This window comes from Monosiga brevicollis, genomic scaffold (assembly GCF_000002865.3).
Source record: "Monosiga brevicollis MX1 MONBRscaffold_19 genomic scaffold, whole genome shotgun sequence".
NCBI classification, from domain to species: domain Eukaryota; class Choanoflagellata; order Craspedida; family Salpingoecidae; genus Monosiga; species Monosiga brevicollis.
Genome location: NW_001865056.1, coordinates 442,842 through 461,458, shown reverse-complemented (window position 1 = coordinate 461,458; position 18,617 = coordinate 442,842). Strand labels below are relative to the sequence as shown.

General features: G+C 53.8%; 2 protein-coding genes across 2 annotated transcripts; one reads left to right on the top strand and one right to left on the bottom strand.

Moving 5' to 3' along the window:
* Nucleotides 1–246: 246 nt before the first annotated feature.
* On the bottom strand, nt 247–13,220 carry MONBRDRAFT_27454 (uncharacterized protein; the record flags this gene model as incomplete). The annotated part of the gene is made up of 49 exons (XM_001747811.1): nt 247–531; nt 625–711; nt 824–977; nt 1,075–1,195; nt 1,306–1,423; nt 1,547–1,690; nt 1,791–1,907; nt 2,029–2,253; nt 2,357–2,434; nt 2,524–2,621; nt 2,701–2,725; nt 2,833–2,937; nt 3,082–3,486; nt 3,630–3,800; nt 3,988–4,050; nt 4,176–4,306; nt 4,678–4,867; nt 5,535–5,630; nt 5,726–5,967; nt 6,152–6,245; nt 6,338–6,475; nt 6,555–6,641; nt 6,739–6,823; nt 6,990–7,090; nt 7,218–7,326; nt 7,451–7,511; nt 7,629–7,827; nt 7,951–7,988; nt 8,103–8,366; nt 8,397–8,544; nt 8,680–8,754; nt 8,834–8,888; nt 9,001–9,186; nt 9,291–9,457; nt 9,548–9,706; nt 9,839–10,052; nt 10,167–10,282; nt 10,372–10,442; nt 10,568–10,659; nt 10,774–10,895; nt 11,039–11,149; nt 11,244–11,312; nt 11,436–11,654; nt 11,731–11,851; nt 11,985–12,058; nt 12,235–12,343; nt 12,467–12,582; nt 12,710–12,821; nt 12,961–13,220. Coding segments are annotated over 49 exons (6,627 nt in total), but the record flags the coding sequence as incomplete, so codon positions are not given.
* A 1,451-nt stretch (nt 13,221–14,671) lies between these two features.
* On the top strand, nt 14,672–18,269 carry MbMyc (uncharacterized protein). Its single transcript, XM_001747906.1, has 5 exons — nt 14,672–14,765; nt 15,388–15,505; nt 15,631–15,812; nt 16,215–16,282; nt 16,711–18,269. Exon 5 carries the CDS (start codon nt 16,770–16,772, stop codon nt 17,964–17,966), a length of 1,197 nt encoding a protein of 398 aa, XP_001747958.1. The 5' UTR covers nt 14,672–14,765; nt 15,388–15,505; nt 15,631–15,812; nt 16,215–16,282; nt 16,711–16,769; the 3' UTR covers nt 17,967–18,269.
* Nucleotides 18,270–18,617: the final 348 nt, after the last annotated feature.

Sequence of the window (18,617 nt, the reverse complement as noted above, 5' to 3'; positions counted from 1 at the left end):
AGCGTGGGCAATGTGCACGCTTGAGTCAATGGCCAGCCCAACCGCAATGATGAGATTGACAGCCGAGACCGAGTTAAAGTCGACGTCGACGTAGTACTAAGCGCCGCCATGACCATTGTGCAAATTGACACCAGAAAAAAAAAAGCGGGGGGTAAGTCAAAGCTGCGAGGATGGCACCACCTGCAACCAACCAATCTCAGTTCTCCATTCTCCTTTTTCTTTTTCCATCCACCACAGAAAGCGCACCATGAATCCCAAGACGTTCACGTCGACCATGGCCAACATAATAAGGACACACAGTGAGGCCATTACGTTGGCCAGTAGCAGGAGCGTGACCACGGCAACAGCAACACCAGCGATCAAAATGTTACGGAGTGTCTCCTCTTGAATGACGGCCAGACCATCGTAGAACAGAAATTGGAAGGAGTAGGCAAAAGGCAGTTCGGCGTCACCCCGGTTGGTTGCGTAGACATTGCCGCCCAACTGTGGATAGCTCACGGCAATATCACGCACGTTGTTCATTCCCGCCACCTATATTCAATCGGCACGCCATTCAAGAGTGGTGAGCGACATGGTATTCGACTGGCGCACTGGATCTAGACCGGCTGGGCAAACCACTCGTACCTGATTATCGCCCTTGAAAAGATTGTTAAAGTAACAACGCAGACTCGAGATTACGATGCGATTGGGTGCGCTAGTCTCACGCTTGATCTACCAAGTCAACAAAACGAAGCAGGCGTCAGGACCAAACCGTGAACCAGGACTTGTCACAAGACAGCGCCCACGCTGCGAATGAGGGGGAAGAGGGCACTGCTACACCCACCACAGACACGAAGCGCGAGCCATCCGTAGCCAAAAAGTCTTCCAAGGCTGGATAAAAGGCTGTTTCTGCCAAGTACTCAACGCCATCAACAGTCACGCGATCAGCCGGGGCAACGTTGGCGTCGTCTTCAAAAAAGGCTCGAAAGGAAAGCCACCTGCAAGTACGGTGGATTGTCGCACATGAGAATCAGAGTGACATCAACGTTGGGCCCAGCCTTGAGATGTTGGGCGTCGTGCATGCATTGAACAGACCAGGCGCTATCGCAATCGCGAATTTGGTCCAGTGCCAAAGTGTCCGACAGCAAGGCATCCATGGACGCCTGAACCTCAACTGTCGTGTAGTCGACGAGGACTTGTCCGTCCTGTATGCCACCTGTAAAGCAGCAAAGCATCGAGTCGAAGATTCAAAGGAATCAAAAAGTCAGCCTCTAAAGCATGCATACTCATGCATGTGCCTGCAAAACAAAAATGGAGGAGACCTACCCGTGTAAAATGCAGTCAGGACTGGAGATCCGTTGAAGAAGTCATTTTGAATGCTCAGGGCATCTTTGACAGCGGCCGAGTCGGGCACAAACCACTCGACATTAAAGCGCGACTTTGTCTAAGTACTCGAGGAATCGGCCCGCAACGTGAGAACCCGAGCTCTCCTCCTTGTTCAACAATAATAACCAGCCTGACACCGACGAAAAACAAAGACGAAGGCAAGAGCGGATGAGCGGCCCACCTGTGTAGCTGCCCAAGCAGATGAAGCAAGCAAGCCCACGGCAAGAGCCATGACGCATGCTTTGCCAATCGGATGCAAGATAACATTGGGCAAGTATTCGCCCATGATGCGATCCAGAAGGCAGAGTTGCTGAGGATCAAAGTCCTGCCATTGGCCGTTATTTGTTTTTTTTTGGGCAAACAAAGGATTGAGTACAACGAAGCAGGGTACTAGCGCCCACACACATACATACGCATACACACACCTTTTTCTTCAAACAGTGACGTTCGGGGTGAGAGGGCTTCCAAAAGCTAAGAAAGTCGGCGCGGCCGTTTTGTTCTCGCTTGGTGTTCCAGTACAAAAAGGCCACAAAAACGGTGCACTGCATGCGAAGGCACCATCCGCCCGTTGTGAGCACGTGCTGGTTGCAGGCTCACAGCAACTAGCACACGCAATGGTGATGGCTTGAAAGGAAACAAGCCATGAACATCGCAGTTGCCTACCTGCGTGATAAAGTCAAAGAGCACGCCAAATGCCGCATACACGCAAAAGTACTCAATGGCAGGCAATGCCGTCATCGTGCCGGAGGCAAAGGCGATGATATCGGTCAACGACGTGATGGTGATGCTCACGCCTGCGCGAGCTAAAGCCCGGGCCACGTGCTCGCTTGCATCCAAGGAGGGTGGCATGTCACGATGAGCACCCATGATGACAAACGTATCGTCGGCCTGTGGATGTGAGAAGATCAAGGTCCCGAGGGGGGGGTGAGGGGTGAGCCATTCGGCTTTAGCGGCGGGCGGTCAAATGACCAAATGCCAAAACATGACTTACGCCAAGACCTAGCACTAGAAAGAAGGCAGCTTGCACCGTCAGCGTATACTGAATACCCACAAGTACACCAAAGCCATACTACAAGCCGGTGCAGTCACAGTTAGGCACATTAGGCGAGCTCGGGGAAGCAAGAGTGAACCCATCGAAGAGATGTACAAACGCCGTACCATGCCCATAATGGACAACCCGACGGCCGCAAGGGATATAATGGCCATTGAGGCGTAGCTGCGAACCCAATTGGGACGCCATAGTACGTAGGCCGAATCTAACAAACCGAGACACAAACTTGAATGAGGTGTCCTCTTCAAAAGAGAGATGAGCTGGCACCACGAGCACAAGCGTACAAGCTAGCAGCAAGATGTATCCCGGCTGTGCGAGTACACGCAGAAGAAACATGATGGGCGTCGGTGAGCAAAGATCCAAGGGCAATAACATTACAAAGGAGTGACTGGCGTCGAGGCAGCGGGAAAACTTACCGCAAGCAAGCCCACATCCTCGTCAATGGCATTGTCAGAAGCAGTACTGACATCACCACTGAATAATGGCGTGCTTCTAAACTCGCCCTCATCTATACCCCGCACCTTTGAGAGAAAAACAATCTGTGAGTTGTGTGGTGGGTAGGTTTGCTTTGGCTTGCAAAAGTTGCTTTCCTCGCTGATCGCTCGCTTTCATTCTATTGTTCCGGGAAAAAAAAAAGGCTGGAGTGGAGACTGTGGCGGACGTACGTTTTTGGCAGCAGCGACATCCCAGTCCTTTCGCTCGTCATCTTCTTCTAGATCACCATCAACGCGCTTTTCGCGATTGATCAGCCCAAACTCCATGACCAGGATAGGGGAGCTGGTGAGGGTGGGTGTTTCTGAATATGCCAGGTCAAAGAGAGTGAGCGTTTTGCCAATGGTGCTGGTAATGGCGTTGTTGTCCAGGGCAATCTGCAGCGTGCTCATGACGGCCGTGTCGGCCTCAATGGCGGTGCGCAAGCCGTCGAGGTCTTCGGGTGAGCCGTAAACATTGAGAAAGGAGGAAAAGTCGCAAGGACTCTTCGTTGTGTTGTCATCGGCCACAAAGATGCGCACGCAATTCTCAGCCAGTGTGTAGTCGTTTTTGACAGTGCTGTAGAGCGTTGCGACCACCTGGAGCCCACATATGTGAGTGCGGCAAACATAGTGGGTCAGACAAAATGTCGCAAAGCAAGGCAAGGCGAGGCCATGTCGTCGGACAAGGCATGGGCATGGCCAAGCAAGACAAGGCAAGCGTGCATGTGATGGACACGCACATTGCTCAAAGCGATGAGCGCGGCCTGATTCACGGCATTGGTATACTGATCGCTAAGGACGGCGGCACCGTCACGTCGTTGAAAAAAGAGACGGTTGGTCGCGTTGGGAAAGCCGAAAAACTCTTCAACGACGATGCGTTGTCGAAAGGCCTCGGAATCCTGAGGCGTGTACTGTGTCGGGTCGAGATGGTAAATGGCATGGGTACAAATCGCAAGAGTGAGGCACATGATGATGATGATGATGATGATGATGATGATGATGATGATGACGACGACGTTCATTGATGCAACGAGTAGGACTCGTCAAGGTTGAAGGATCGTCGCAGTTCAATGTTGACTGAGCACGCCAGAGACCTACCAGATCCTCGGGGTCCGTTTCAACATCCACACTGGCAGCCATGATGCGAATAAAAAACCCAAACTACGCATTGGCCAGAGGGAGGGAGTGGAACGCGTGAGAGGCTATATGAGCTACGAAGCGAGACCATGGCAAGAAGGTGTCACGGCGCAGGGCCTAGGGCTTCGTGATCAAGGGCACAAGCGAACCATAAATAGGAAGGGAATGACGACAAAGAGCCATGGGTGTCGGGCAATGACATGGCCCAGCTTGTAGAAGAACTTGGAGAGGGTAAAGTCAATCCAGTTGCTCAAGCGAGCAAGAGCATTGTGTCGGCTCACTTCCGTGGCCATGGTGGATGGTCAGGTGTCGACGCTGCTGAAATCATGCCGTGCGGAGCCCTTGCATCAGGCATTCTGCACGGAAGCGCACGTGCACTTGTTCCAAGACCAGCCGAGCATACATGAGCGTCTCAACCCAAAAAACTGACCGGCCTCGAAAAGTGTCTTGAGAAGAGCTACAGCTGGCAACTGGCTCGAGAGGCGTTTCAAACACAGCTACTGGTCACTGCAACAGCAGGGGGGGGGGGGGCCAAATCGACGCGCCAAGAGCAAGAAAATGAGCACTTCAACATGCGCACACCCACCAGACGCACATGCACCCATTGCCACCACCACTGCTCAGCCAAAGCAACGAGCCTGAAACACGTACCGAAGAGACATGTACCCCCTTCTCCTGGCGCAAAGTGCGACTCGGATCCAACACACACACACACACACACACACACACACACACACACACACACACACACACACACATATATATACGCCGTGCTCGGAGGACGAGGAAGCTCCATGAGCACACACACGCACACACGCACTCTCTCACAGCTGCGACGCAACTGCCGTCACAAGCAACACGCTGTGGTGTAAAAGTTCTGACATTTTTGTCGTGTTCATTCTCCTTCCTCTTTCGCTTCTCTCGAGTTTAAGGGAAGATTCATGGCGCTGCTTCACGAGCTTGCTTGGACGACCGCTGTGGCTGGGTTCATGGCGAGATGGGCTGGAGCTTTGGAAATCGGTAGAGCGTGCAGGGAGCGGTACAAGCTGCACTGCAAGCTCTTTCCATTCCCAGCAAGTCCCACTGACCTCGGCTCCGTGTCTTGGAGGCCAACTGAAACTTTGCCTTACCAGCACAAGAGATCGTTGGAGTAGAGAATTTCCCAGCTAAATCCCCTTGAAATCATGCATCATGGTGTGGTGGGCCTCTCCTTCATGAACTCCTCAGTCCGCAGGACCAAAAAGGACTCGTTTACGTGTGTGTTTGTCAGCAAAATCAGATTGTAGGAGTAAAGCGTAATAACAATGCAGGCCAATGTCAGAAAAACGGTACTATGGATTTCAAGTCGAAAAGTCGAGTTCTTCCTCGCTGTCGCTATCATCAAAGAGCGTGCGCTCCTGCTGTGTCAGCTTGCTGAATGTCTCCTGTGCTCGACGGACAGGACAGTGCGTTGGTAAACAAATTTCATAGCAGGCGTGGCAGTGCGTCCTTCCAGTCCCGGCCCGTACCTGTTCAAACTGCTGATCGTTCAACAGATCATAAAGCTGGCGCTTGGCCCGCAAATGCCGCGCGCCCTTGTAAATACCAAACATTAGCGCCACGCCCTGCCACCCGCCAAAAGCCAGGAGTCATTCCACCTGTGAGTCCTGGCCTGCCTTGATCGTGCGCACGCAAAGGGAATGCAAAAAGTGGTACTCACAACGACCGCCACAAAAGCGTAGAGCCAGACAGCTGGCGCGCCCGACTTCCCGTCATTGCCATACACACTGTCCCAGTCTGCTCCGCGCGCCAGCTGCATCGACGCCTGTATCACGCTGTCTGGCTGGATGCTAGTCCCCGCGACGGTTTGATTAGCGCGCACGTAACCATCACACATGTAGTACACACGAAAGTTGCCTGTTGGTACGAGACGCCAAAAGTATCCATTTTCATCCGTGTGTACTGAATACCCCCCACACATGTTCGAATACGCGGCCGTGAGATGATCGCACGCACAAACAACATGATCTCGCTGCTGCTCTGGCTTGGTCACCTTTGCTGAGCATCCGCAACTGACGCCGCTGCTGATTCCCTCGTCACCAAGCATCGCCTATCTCTCACGTATGCACAGTCGCCGCCAACGTACCAACTCGCGAATTGCCGGACACTGCCACGCTGCAGTTAGCAATGGGTGTCTGGGTCTCGGCGTCCAGCACCTGACCCTTGATACCCGAGTTGACCTACATGCTCAACCAACGCACACATGAGCCTGTCTTTGTTGAAGCATAGACAGGACAGACTCGATGCCGTTCGCTTCAGGCCCAACACGCACCCGCATCATGGTAGCCCTGAGCGCAGCCACGTGATGGGCGGTGGCAGCTTGTGTGCTTGCAAGGTTGATGCGAGGCATGGGGCAGCATGATGCTTCGATAGTCAGAGGATGTGCATTTGTCGCATCAAAAAGCCAGTCCTAGGTCCCACACGAAGGTAAATTGTATCAGATAGCACGAAGAAAAAAACCCTGACAAAGCAGAAGTAGGTTGGCATACCTGCATCGAGTTGCTGACGCTGTACCATTCTGCGCCATTGCCCACGGTCACGCCACTCTTAATGCCATCCAAGAGGGAGCAGCTCCCCTGCCATCAAGCGTCAACAAAGAGGAAGAAGGTGGTGAGCGTTGGGGGCATGGCGCACCCCAAAATTGCATCTCCTTCTGTCCCCAGCCAACCGCACCAAAAGCTCAGGCACCAGGCCGGCATAATGCGAGGCAATGGCCTTGAGAACGGGCGCATCCGGGCAAGCGTTGGCAGCATCCGACCTATCCCCCAAATGGGCAAAGTCTTTGAGTACAGACTCCTGCCTGATGATGCCCATCAAATTTCATACAATTCTGCCTTGCTCCCTCCACTTCAACCCCCCCCCCCCCCAAAAAAAAAAAGGAAAGGAAAAGGGAAAAAAATCCGCCAAGCTTGAGCAACACGTACGCTTTCAGCTTGTAGTCGTAGGGATAGTAAATGAAGAGTTCAGCCGACTGGACATCAAGAGACAGAGCAAAGTTTTCTCGGGCGGCAAATGACATGAAGGCCTGGTGGACGTACCGCACGCCACATGAGAAAGGCGTGTCAAGACAACAACCGCCAGTCTTCCTTCCGCCCACCTCTGAGCAACAAGAAAGCTGAGTAAAAGATCGAGGCGGGAGCACACAATCCCACCTTCGTTTCTGGCTCGGGGTTCACTTGAGGTGCACCACTCCAAGCGCTTGGAAAGTTGCTGTTGAGGTTTACACCGTGCGCGTTGAGGTGACCAGGCATCTCATCCAAACTAATCAAGACCACAAGCCGTCAGAGATGAGACGGGTCGAGCAGTGGAAAATACACCATCGCACAATAATCAGAGGCAGCGCCCAGAAAAGAAGGAAGAAAGCAAAACAGCAACAACGGCTGACCTGAAGCAGTCTGGTGTCGTGCCCTCGGCTTTGTAGCGACTGTAGACGGCATCGCAACCATCTACAGCACAGAGGCGCAGGACGCCATCAGGAACAAGACCGGTTATACGCCAGCCAGAGCAGCCACAAGACTCTCTGCCAACAAAAAGCATGTCTCAGTCTGGCTTGGCCAGCCTACCTGGGCTGAGACAAGGTGTAAACCAAACCACCGTTTCTTCCAAAAACGTCTGGACCGCAGGTGTGCTGGTCGTAGCACACAGCGTATCGCGTAGAGAGCGCAGCACCAAGTAGGTACCATAGAGCTGCGAACCGTGAATGCCAGCAGATACATGCACGGTCGGCTTGCTGGATTGCTCAGTCCGGCTGCCGGCATAAACCTATCATGAAGTAGACCGAGCGCCAGATCACAGAGGGGCGCTGAGCATGCAATGGACAGCTCTTGGAACCGTGATACCGCATCAAGCCGCTTCAACGGGCATTGGGTCTGGAATACTGCGTACCTCAACACTCCAAATGTCTCGCCCCGAGACGCTCGTGCCTAGGTAAAGCCCGCGATTCATCCGACCGAACAGCCAAGAGAGGTGAGATTTTCACGCCAGCAATGCTTGACGGGATGCTTTGAGGTACCTCCGAGACCAGTCTGTGTCCGTACCGATCGACTCGAGAGAAGCGTGGCTGGAAAAGTGTTTTTCGACGTTTTTCAGGAAAAGGGTCATATCCTCGTATGACATGTAATCGGTCAGCTCGGGCAGGCTGCACGAATCAGGCTGACTTGTCGTCGTGGTTGTCGTCGTCGTCGTCGTGGTTGTTGTTGTCGTAGTGGTTGTTGTCGTGGTTGTTGTTGTCGTAGTGGTTGTTGTCGTCGTGGTGGTGGTGGTCGTCGTCGTCGTTGAAATGGCGGTGGCCGTCGGTGAGGCTGACGTACGAGAGGTTGTATCCCCGTCACTTGAAGACGTCGAGACAGTGGGGGCAGTGGAAATGAAAACTGTGGATGTGGTATCAAGCACAGTGGATGTCGCCATGGATGGTGTTGTGACCGGGGCTGCCATGGGCTTGACATCCATGTGTACTTCAACGGGCATTCCAGCCACCACCTGACACCATCCAATGTGAGAGCACCCACGACAGGGAAGCGGTGATTGATTGCGCAGAGATAACAAGGCCTGCTTTGACAGCGTCAGGCGCGCTTTCAACGGTAGAAGCCGACAAAGCTGGGACAAAACTCTTACGTGAATTGATTCGGATGTCTCCTGGTAAAGACTGTCATTCAGCTTGAACTCGGTCACCACCACACGATATTCGCCCTGACACCCACGCACCGTGCGAGATGAGAACACATGTTAAGACAAGCGCAGAGTAGCTGATGAGGGTCTCGGTTCGCACCGGGGTCAACCAGTGGCGCCAAACGCCATCTTTGTTCAGCTTGATATTCAGGGATCTACGGGCACGTAAAAGGAGACATGACTCAGAACGCGCTCGGCAGGCCCATCGGGTGTATAGGAGCACAACAGCCGTTGACGGCTTGGATAGACCAATATGGCGGTTCTTACACCACGTTGGCACTGCCAGCGGCCACGCGCGTAATGTATGCGTTGACCGAATTGGGTAGGGCTTGAGTTCCAGCCGTGATAGCCACTTGGGCTTCTTGGGCTGCGGCGCCGATCGTCTGCAGCAGAGCAGAGCGATGTGCAGCATACAGATCATCCAATTCACTGTCCTCTGGGTAGAGGCAGCAGCTGCAAAGAAGGAGCCGGGACGAAAGAGGGCGAAATGCATCAGGTGTGCATGCGTCAAGTGTCACTGCGCGCAGTACTGGCAAACAGTTCAGCTCGGAACGCACTGCGTGTAAATGTCTAGATACATGGCACCAGCCGCTTCGTGCATCCAATCGCCAAAGTCGGCTGACGGGGCAACCCAGCCGTGCTCAAGAACATTGTCCGCGATGCGCGCAAAACTGTTCGTATAGCCATTGGTGAACCCCTGGATGGACGCTTCACGCTCATCCACCTAACAAAGAGAATCTGTCAGTTGAAGGGCCGTGCTCGAGTAAGTGCAGAAGGCATGGGCCCAATGGCCAACCCATGCCCATCAACCCACCTCGTCAAATCGAGACAAAGGGTCCGTCTTTGAGCACGGCTGGCCCTGACTCATGGACGGATACTTTGAACTGCCATGATTGGTGGCATAAAGCGAGGCCAGAGCCGAGTAGAGACCTTCCGGTGTGGCTGGGTTCGTCTTATCGCTTTGGCTCAAACCCTGTGTACAAAAGTCCAGCTTGGAACCATGAGACAAGAGCGGGGGGATACATCGCTGCCTAGCGTTCCGGGGCACCAACAAGTGACGGGGACCACGCAGCGAGCGAAGCAGTGCCACAAGCGAGCAGCACACCTTGGGCGCACGAGCAAAGGGATAAGCAATGCCAAGGGCACCGCCACGAAAGTTGGCTGCAATCGTGAAGTTGCCCTGCTGTTGCACGTAGTCCATCAATGCCACGGCCTCCGCGACCTGAGATGAGCTGGAGAAGCTATCTTGAATGTCCACGTCCAAGGCGTTGAGCGAGCCCTCCTCGGAATAACAATCGCCGTAACGAGCCGAAGCGTGCCTGCGACATGGAGACGAAATCGAGCAGCCGTATGCAAGAAAAGCGTTCCATCAGCCATCCTGTGCGCATGGCAAGCGTCAGGGGAAGGCCTGTTTGGGCGAGACATGTTCATACCCGTCCATGTTGAGGCGCGGAATCACATGCACCTCGACCTCGTTGAGGATGGCGGCAAAATCAGATGAAGTGGTCATGTCGTCCAAAAGACGTAAAAGAAGCTCGGTGCCCGACGCCTGAGACGCCCCCCACTCATGCGAGATGAGTACAAATCCCAATGCCAGGGTAGCACATGGTGACAAAGCAAAGAACAGCCTCAGCATACCTCGTTGGCATGGATGCCACCCACAAGAAGAGCCTTTGGTGTAGCTTGAGGGTGACGACGACTGTTTTTGCCTTTGGACAGCACACACACACATACATACGTACGCACACACCCACACAGAGCATCAGGCATGTACATGCTGCAAGGTCCATGGGGTGCCCGATAGACAATCATTTCAACAACAAACGTAACCAACCGCTCAAAACGACGCCAGGAATGGGTGTGCCTTGCACAGATGTTCCCACAGATTGGAGCTGCACATTGACGGTTGAGGTGGACTTGAGATCACTAAACAACAGGCACAGCGCACAAGCGGTCGTTCAAAATCAGGCGTGAGCTAGGCTCAAGCGCATCAAGGTTGGCGCGGCAAACAAGCGATCCGTGGCCCCGGGCTGGGCGTACGTCAAAACCGCCGTCAGGTCGGCTGCGGTGTGGCCTCCCGTTTCGCCCTCGGCCTTGAGCTTGAAGTCTAGGGTGACGGCCTGCGGTGGGGTGGCCAACTCGGGCACGACCACACTTTGGCTCTGTCGCAGGACGAAAAGCGAGGCACGAGGCAAGGAGAAATAGATGTGAAGAAATAACCAAAGCAGAGACAGAGAGAGACGGGAGACTGGCCATCCAAACGCTTTGGTAGAAGCGAAGGAAATTGGTGCAAAACTGGACCTACGGCTGTTTCGTAGCCCTCCGCCACGACATTGACGGTGTAAGTACCAGGCACAAGGAGACGCCAGTAGTGACCTGTGACGGTGCTGGCAATGTCGTGGTCGATGCCGTCCACCTAATACCGCCGATTGATGACAGATTTTAAGCGGAGAGGCGTCCACGGGAAGCCTGAACGACCGAATGTGCAAGGTCTAATAAGTTTGACGCACCTGAATCGATGCATCGGCGACGGGGTTGCCCAGTTTGTCGGTGACAACACCCGCAATGCCCATATGAACCTGCCAAGATGGACCATCAGGGTGGGTGCTTCGGTTTAGAGAAGAAAGGAAGAAAAGGAAGCGAGGAGAAGGCGGGCATCCAATCTCAAGCTGCGGGCCCCAAACCCAGGCGACGGCACAAACCATGGACGTGTAAGCCAGAAGGGAGTTGCGGTTGTTGTTCCACTCCCCCTCCATCTCCGTGGCTGCGGGGTATTTGCAGCAGGAGAGTTCGATGGTGGTTTCAAAGCAATTGCTATGAAGGTAATTCCAGTCTTGCATGCCTCCAGGCACGTTGTACCAGTCGGCACCATTGGTGATGCCGTCCTTAAACTTCTCCCAGGCATAACTTGAGCAGGGAGGCTGTGCAAGGGCAGTGAGCTGTGCACGCTGGCTTACAGGTGGGCATGAGAGGCGAGTGTGCGGCAGGTAGGCGGACCTTGTTGTTGCCCATGAAAGCGTGGTTCTTGCTGTAGGTCAGTGCCAAGGTTCGAAAGACGGCGTCGTCAGGAGCTTGAGAATAGACGCTGCTGCCAGATCGCGACGAGTCAAAGGGGTAACTGGGAGCATTTCCACCAGAAGTCGGGCACCGAGGTCAACCAGGCGAATGAAGTGAACTCCAACACTTCCACACGGGGCCAGGCAAGAGGGGTTGGCAACGACAAGCATGGACAAGACAAGCCTGTTACATACCTGGCGACGACAGAGCCGCCATGAAGGTTGGACGAAAGAACAAACGGCAGGGATTTGATCCAGTCCATCATGAGCTGACGCCCGGGTGGCGCGCACAGATTGAGGCAAGAACAAGGCACAAAAAGCATCGATGTGAGGTGGTGGCTGGAATTTGGAGAAACGGCAGCGAGCAACAATCGGTGCGCATCTGGACTCGAGTCAGCTGGGGTCCAAGGGCAGGGGTTGTGACCGGTGGGCGAAGTTGCAAGACCTGAGTTTCGGGTTGGATGGGATAGTAGGGCATGCCTTCAAACTGATCAGGAAAGTTGCGATTAAGGTCGACGTTCTTGCCATTGTTGCGGCCGCCACGCTCACCACACCTGAGATAATCCAAAATGAAAAGCCAGAGATGATGCGGGGCGGGGGTCCAAGCTGAAAAGAAGGGGAGGAAAACTCGAGCGTCCAGGGGCCAAGCGAAAGCGGGTGGCTGATCAAGGACCTACATGTATGGTGTGGCGGCTGCATAGCCGTCTGGGTTCATGGTGGGCAGGATGTACATATCGACAGTATCAACCAGATACTTGCAGCGTGGATCCGCGTCGTAGCCTTCGAGCAAGTACTAGCGGGATAGAAGCGCATCGGGCCCGGGATTGAACAAAGTAGGTGGGTGAGTGGGTCGGAACACGAGCGTGGCGAGACCGGGGGAAGGGGGACGTTGAGAATGCAGATGACCCGGAACCACGCACCTGAATGAGGTTGATAAGGATTTCGCGACCGACAACTTCGTTGCCGTGCATGTTGCCAACCCATTTCATTTTGGGACGGCTGGGAGGCACATTCTTGATGTTTGAGGAGATTCTGGGGTATGGGGGACGGGCATGGTAAGATGGGAAGCCTCGAGGCACGGCGAGAGCTCGTAGTGCATGGAGGACAAGCAAGGGTGGGAAAAGGCGTAAGGGCTTGGGTGGGTCGAAGCAGGCATGGGCGTGTGACAAACCGGATGCCCTTCATGTCAATGCCATTCGCGCTTTGCCCAATGGAGAAGAGTTCAGTGGAATCGGGATAGTCAGCGTGCACGCGCGTGAGGAGCTGAACGAGCTGCTCCTGAGTCGTGTGTCCGTAGACCATGTTGACAGGTGCGATGGCAGAGCTGGCCGACCAGACGTTGGGGTCATGGACGGTGCCATCGACGCCAGCGCTTTGGCTCCCGCGTGGAAGGCTTGTGGCGAGGGCCACGGCAAGGATGAGGGCAATCATACTGACGGCACCGATTGAGCAGCTCAAATAGGGTCGCTGCTTAGCCCAGCGCCATGCTCCGGCCGCACACGCCAGGTCGATGGCTTCCGAGGGCGATCACGCGCACGCAAGCGTGGGGACGGGGACGGTTGCGGGTGCGGTGCCGCCGCACAAGCCGCACAAGCCAGCAAAGCTGCTTGCCAGCCCTGACAACTCGAGGTGTGGGTGGAGATTAAGGATCAAGATTTGGAGGAGGCAATCAGGCCCCAACTCATGTCATGCAAAGGCTTTCCTCAGAGACCTATCGACAAGCCACGAGCGTTGCATCGTGAGAATCATCTGCACCGCGTCGGTCAGAGGTGTCAAGGCGGCTGGGGCGGCGGCTGCTCGGCGACGGCCAATCATCAAGCATAACTGCACTCCAACAGCAAGATCCTCATGCTGAAGAAAGACACCCATCTGCATCCCACTCTCATCTCTCTGTGTTTGATTCATCTCGTCCTCATATCCATGTGCAGGGCCGCGCACGCCCCCGGGCGGCGACAGGCGCTGCCCTTTTGCGTCGTTGTCGTCGTCGTCATCGTCATTGACAGTTGCGTCGACTTTTTCTTTTTGTGTTCATTACCATCTGTTCTTGATGAAAATGCTGACATTTGACGGGCTCCGAACACACACCGCTCGGAGGCCCAGGAAAGGATGACAATGGAATGTCAGAAAGTGTTCGGGAGGCGAAATGAGTGACGATATGGGAGCCCCGGAGGATGCCTGGCTTTCGCAACCATATTTCGTCACCGCAATGGAACGAAGCGCTGGCACGTGTCAAAGCTCATCTTGTGGGATTTGCTTCTGTTGCATCATCGAGACCTCTCATTTCCGTGACTGGAAGGGCATGGGCGTCGTGTGGGTGATGAGGGCGACGTCATGCCAATGGTGCATGTTGGCATTCGGAGGTGCCAAGGGGAAACGCGCCGAAAGTTGCGATCCCAAGTGCTCAAGGACTACTTCCGCTTGGCAGGCGGAGGTGAGGTGTACCCATACGCTCCCACAGATCAGAAAGTGGGGTAGTCGGATGATGTGAACATTTCCAAAGGGCTCATGGGCTTTCGTCACCATGATGGTCCAACAACACACGTAGTCTAGGACAAACCACAATCCATTCGCGCAAATCCTCCACTTCTTCTCCGGATTCACTTCCATAGCAGGAAATGCGTCCCATAACTAGCCCAGTGCGTTGTTTTGGGGAAAGTCGCCCGACTCGGGTACAACACGATACCTGTACGTGAATCAGTTTCTGTGTTTTGATATTGTTTGTTAACGAGCACACTTTGGCAAATAGATGGGATGACTCGAAACCTGTCACTGCCTACGCGTCTTGTCGAGCGTCCTGCATCACGGAAATGGGAGCAGAGAGTCTTTTGAAGCGCTTTTGCTGAGCACGTGACTGGTCCAGAAATTTACCCTGACACCTGGAGATGAGGGGGCCAAGGGATACGACGTTTGACGGCCAAAAGGGCAGCGCGATGCCTAGTGCGACCAACCAAAAGGAAATGAATCGGCTTATTGAACGTGCGCAGCTCACCCCGCCAGCTGGCACATCTCCCCCCCATCCCCCGACCTCGTTCACTGTCTTGCAAGCCCTAAAGGAAGGGAAACCTCATCGAACATGAAACCCTATTTGCGAGGCTCGACGAGGCTTTTGTCTTAGTGGTTTTTGTTTTTGCCATTTTGGCTGCACATCGTATGATCTCCTCGAGAACACGAACCACGACAACAACAACAACAACAACAACCCTGTCCGGCCATCTTGTTATCGACCCTGCAATAGCAGACAGATGCATAGAAGATGCAGGTCCCGTTCTCGCGGCGCAGCCGGCTGGCGCCCGTCAAATACCTACAACACATTATTCTTCCAAAAAAACACCCCCACTACCACCATTACCGCCATCTTCCGACGCACAAGCTGTGTACAAGAAACAAGAAAACGTCACAAATCGATGCCACACAGTATCCCGAACCTTTAATCAGCTTTGCTGCTGCGATTCCCACACAAACCAACGCCGCCTTGCTTAGCAGACTCCACAGTGTGACAGACAGCTTCGTCCAACAAACAAAAGACGACGACCAAAGGAAATCAAAAGAAGACGTCCAACACAAACAACACACACCCTTTTCCTCCTTGCCCCTATAGTCGTACCACTTCCAGTCTCTCTCTCTCTCTCTCTCACTCACTTCTTGGTTGGGCACGTGAGAACCCAACAAAACAATCACCACCACTACTACGACTACTGCAAGTCAAGCTACTACGGGTTAGAGGCAATAGAGGCAATAGTACATTACTGTCAAGTGACACACACACACAACACTTGATTGACGCTTTAAACGCTTTAACACACTTGGCGTCCTTTTGATTTCTTTTGTTCTTGACGAGCAGTTTTTTTCGTCGAGTGACGCGCGCTTGTCCCTGCTCCTGCCTCTCTCCCTCTCTCTCTCTCTCTCTCCCTCTCTCCCTCTCTCCCTCTCTCTCTCGACCCGCGCCCGTCGACCAGCTTCTTCGCTGCCACTTTTTACTGTCCAGCCGCTGGATCACACACATTGGTCAACAAGCACCCACTGGTAGGTGATTTCTCTGCATCTCGCGACCGATTACTTTTGCTCTGCCCTCCTTTTCTTGGCCTTGGGTACCGTCCCCCCGACCCCAATCTGCTCCGGTCCCACCACCACCGCCACCTACTCCTGCTGGCGGTGGGGGCAGGGGGGGGGGTGCATGCCAACACCTTTTGGCCCTGTTGGCCTGGCTTGGCCCAAACATCACACAGGCGCAACAAGTGTCTTCCTGCATCTTTCCTCTGTGGTCACATCACCATCCATTCCCCGTCACCACCTCCAAAACTCTCTTCTCTCTCTCTCTCTCTCTCTCTCTCTCCCTCTCTCTCTCTTCTCTCTCTCCCCCCCCCCCCCCCGAGCCCGAGCCCCTGCCACTTTGTTGACGCCAACCCACCTTTCTTGTGTGTACAGATTCTTTCTGGCTTTCTTCTCATTTTTTTCTACCTTCAACCTTGACCCTCTATCCATCTTCGGTCGTGGTACGCCCTCTCCACCCTCCCGCTTGCCTCCAGCAGCCAGGCGACTGCCATCAAGAGGCGGTGCTTGCACTTGCATAATCAAGCCACAAAACTTGACACCCACCTTGATCATCACACTCTTTTTCCACATCACCACTTTGTGCCTGCGTTTGACATTTATCCTTCCCTTTTTTTTGTGTGTCTTTCCCCCATCAGCCCTTGTTTCTTTTTGGTTTTTGACGTCAACACTACACACACACACACACAGCCATTCGGGCCGTCAGTCACAGTCACAATCGTCGCGTTGCCCTTGTCATTCTTCCTTTGCGAACAGCTCATTTTATGCTCTTGCCGCCCTCGCTTGTCTCTCCCTCTTTGCAGAAGGACCCGGCAATACCTCTTGGCCCGCCTTGAGCCGATTGCTTTTCTCGCGCAACCTGTTGTTTCAGATTGCTCGACGCCATATCTACTCTGTGACAGCGCTCGCTGCCACTTTTGTCCTGCCATCATGAGCTCGTTCTGTGCCATGTCCATGTCCTTGGACCACTTGAGTCCTGGCATGAAAAACTCTTTTGAAAGCCTGAGCCCTGGTGCCCAACACTTTTTGCGCTCACTCCTCGAGACCACGACCAACAGCCACACTGACCGCGACCGCCTTCGCCCCTCACCAGTTGACGAGGATGACGACCCCGAATTTGGTGCTCGCATTAGCGCCTCCCTGCGCGAACTCAACTCTGTCATGGATGAAATTCTCGGCGTTTCTCCCGAGGAAAAAACAAAGCCCTCGAGCGTCACCCTCCACGATGATGGCTTCTCCGGCTTTGCCGACCCAGACCCATCACCAGAAGATAACCTCTCCTTTCTTGTTCACAATCGTACAGACCTGCCCGGACTTTCTGCCACTGCCGAAGAACTCGACGCCAACCTCCCCAGCACACTTTTGCCCTTTGACTTTCCCGACGCCGAGATTAACAACGCCGTAACATGGACTCAACACCACCAGCAGGACGACCACAACCCCTCGGCCAAGGAACTCTTGAGCCCCTTTGACCTGGACCACATGAACAATGGCAATGGCTCTTACTTTCTCGAGTGCGGCAACGGTGTCGTTCCTGAAGAAGCCGGTGACATTCTTGCCGCAGATGTCTTCGTCGTTGGCCAAGCTGGCACGGAGACCGACTCGGCCTACAATAGCTCACCCTCGGCCTCACCTAGCTCCAAGCCCCACTCCCCACGCCTCGATGGCTCCTCCCCACTCCGCAAAAATGGACGCAACTCTTTTGACGATGGCAAGAGGAAAAAGGTCCCTAGCAAGCCCGCCAGCTCTGCGAACCGCATCAGCAACAACGTCCGACGCGTCTCCACCACTAGCAGCACCACCTCAGAACCTCGAACGAACCAGTACCGTGGCATGAGCCAACGTGACGCACACAACGCCATGGAACGCGAACGTCGCGTGCAGCTGAGGGAGAACTTTGAGGCTCTTCGCGCCGAGGTTCCCTCATTGCGTGACGCTGACAAGGCCGCCACCCTTCAGATCCTTCGCGAAGCCACCGCATACATCAAGCGCATCCGTGATGAAGAGAAACAACTCCTCGAGGAGAAGGCTCAACTCATTGCCATCAACGACAGTCTACGCAAGAAAGCCACTGTGGTCCATGACGATGACAGTGACGTGCCTCCCCTTCTTGCGCCACCTTCGTAAACTGGTGGTGCTTCCTCTTGCTCTGTTTGTTTTCTTCCTCCTTTTTTTTTATTTTGAGCTGAGTGCCATCCCGCTGGCGTGCCTAATAATATTATTATAGGCAGCTCACTCATCTCGTTTAGTCCTGGCATCCTTGGATTGATGTTGGCATGCATGTTGGATTTTATTGCGCTTGTGAATGTGTTTCGGGAGATATGTTTTTGTTTACCTGGTGTGCCCTTGCGATCGGCCAGACGAGTGTGCTGGCCAGGCATACCCTCCGACTTGTTTTCATGTGTCCAACAGCTTTTTGCCGTGCAATGCCTTGTGCAGTCATTGTGGTCGTGTTTGTTGCTTTTCAACGTACTTGTCTTAAATGTTCATTCATCTTGCTTCATCTCCAAGGCTTGCAATTGACCCCTCACCTCAAATGCAACATTCAAGGCACATCCTATTTCATGATGGCAAGCCAATTTTGGCCAAATAAAATATTATTCTCGTAACTCACATGAGCGACATGATTGGGCCTCTTGGCCGCACCACTCATCAACAACCAATAAATAAACATGGATCGAACGATTTGAAAGTATCGTATTGGATTGATTGTTGATCATTCAAACTCGAATCATTTTTCCTAAAATAACTGGATGTTACAAATCCATGCAGCAAAAC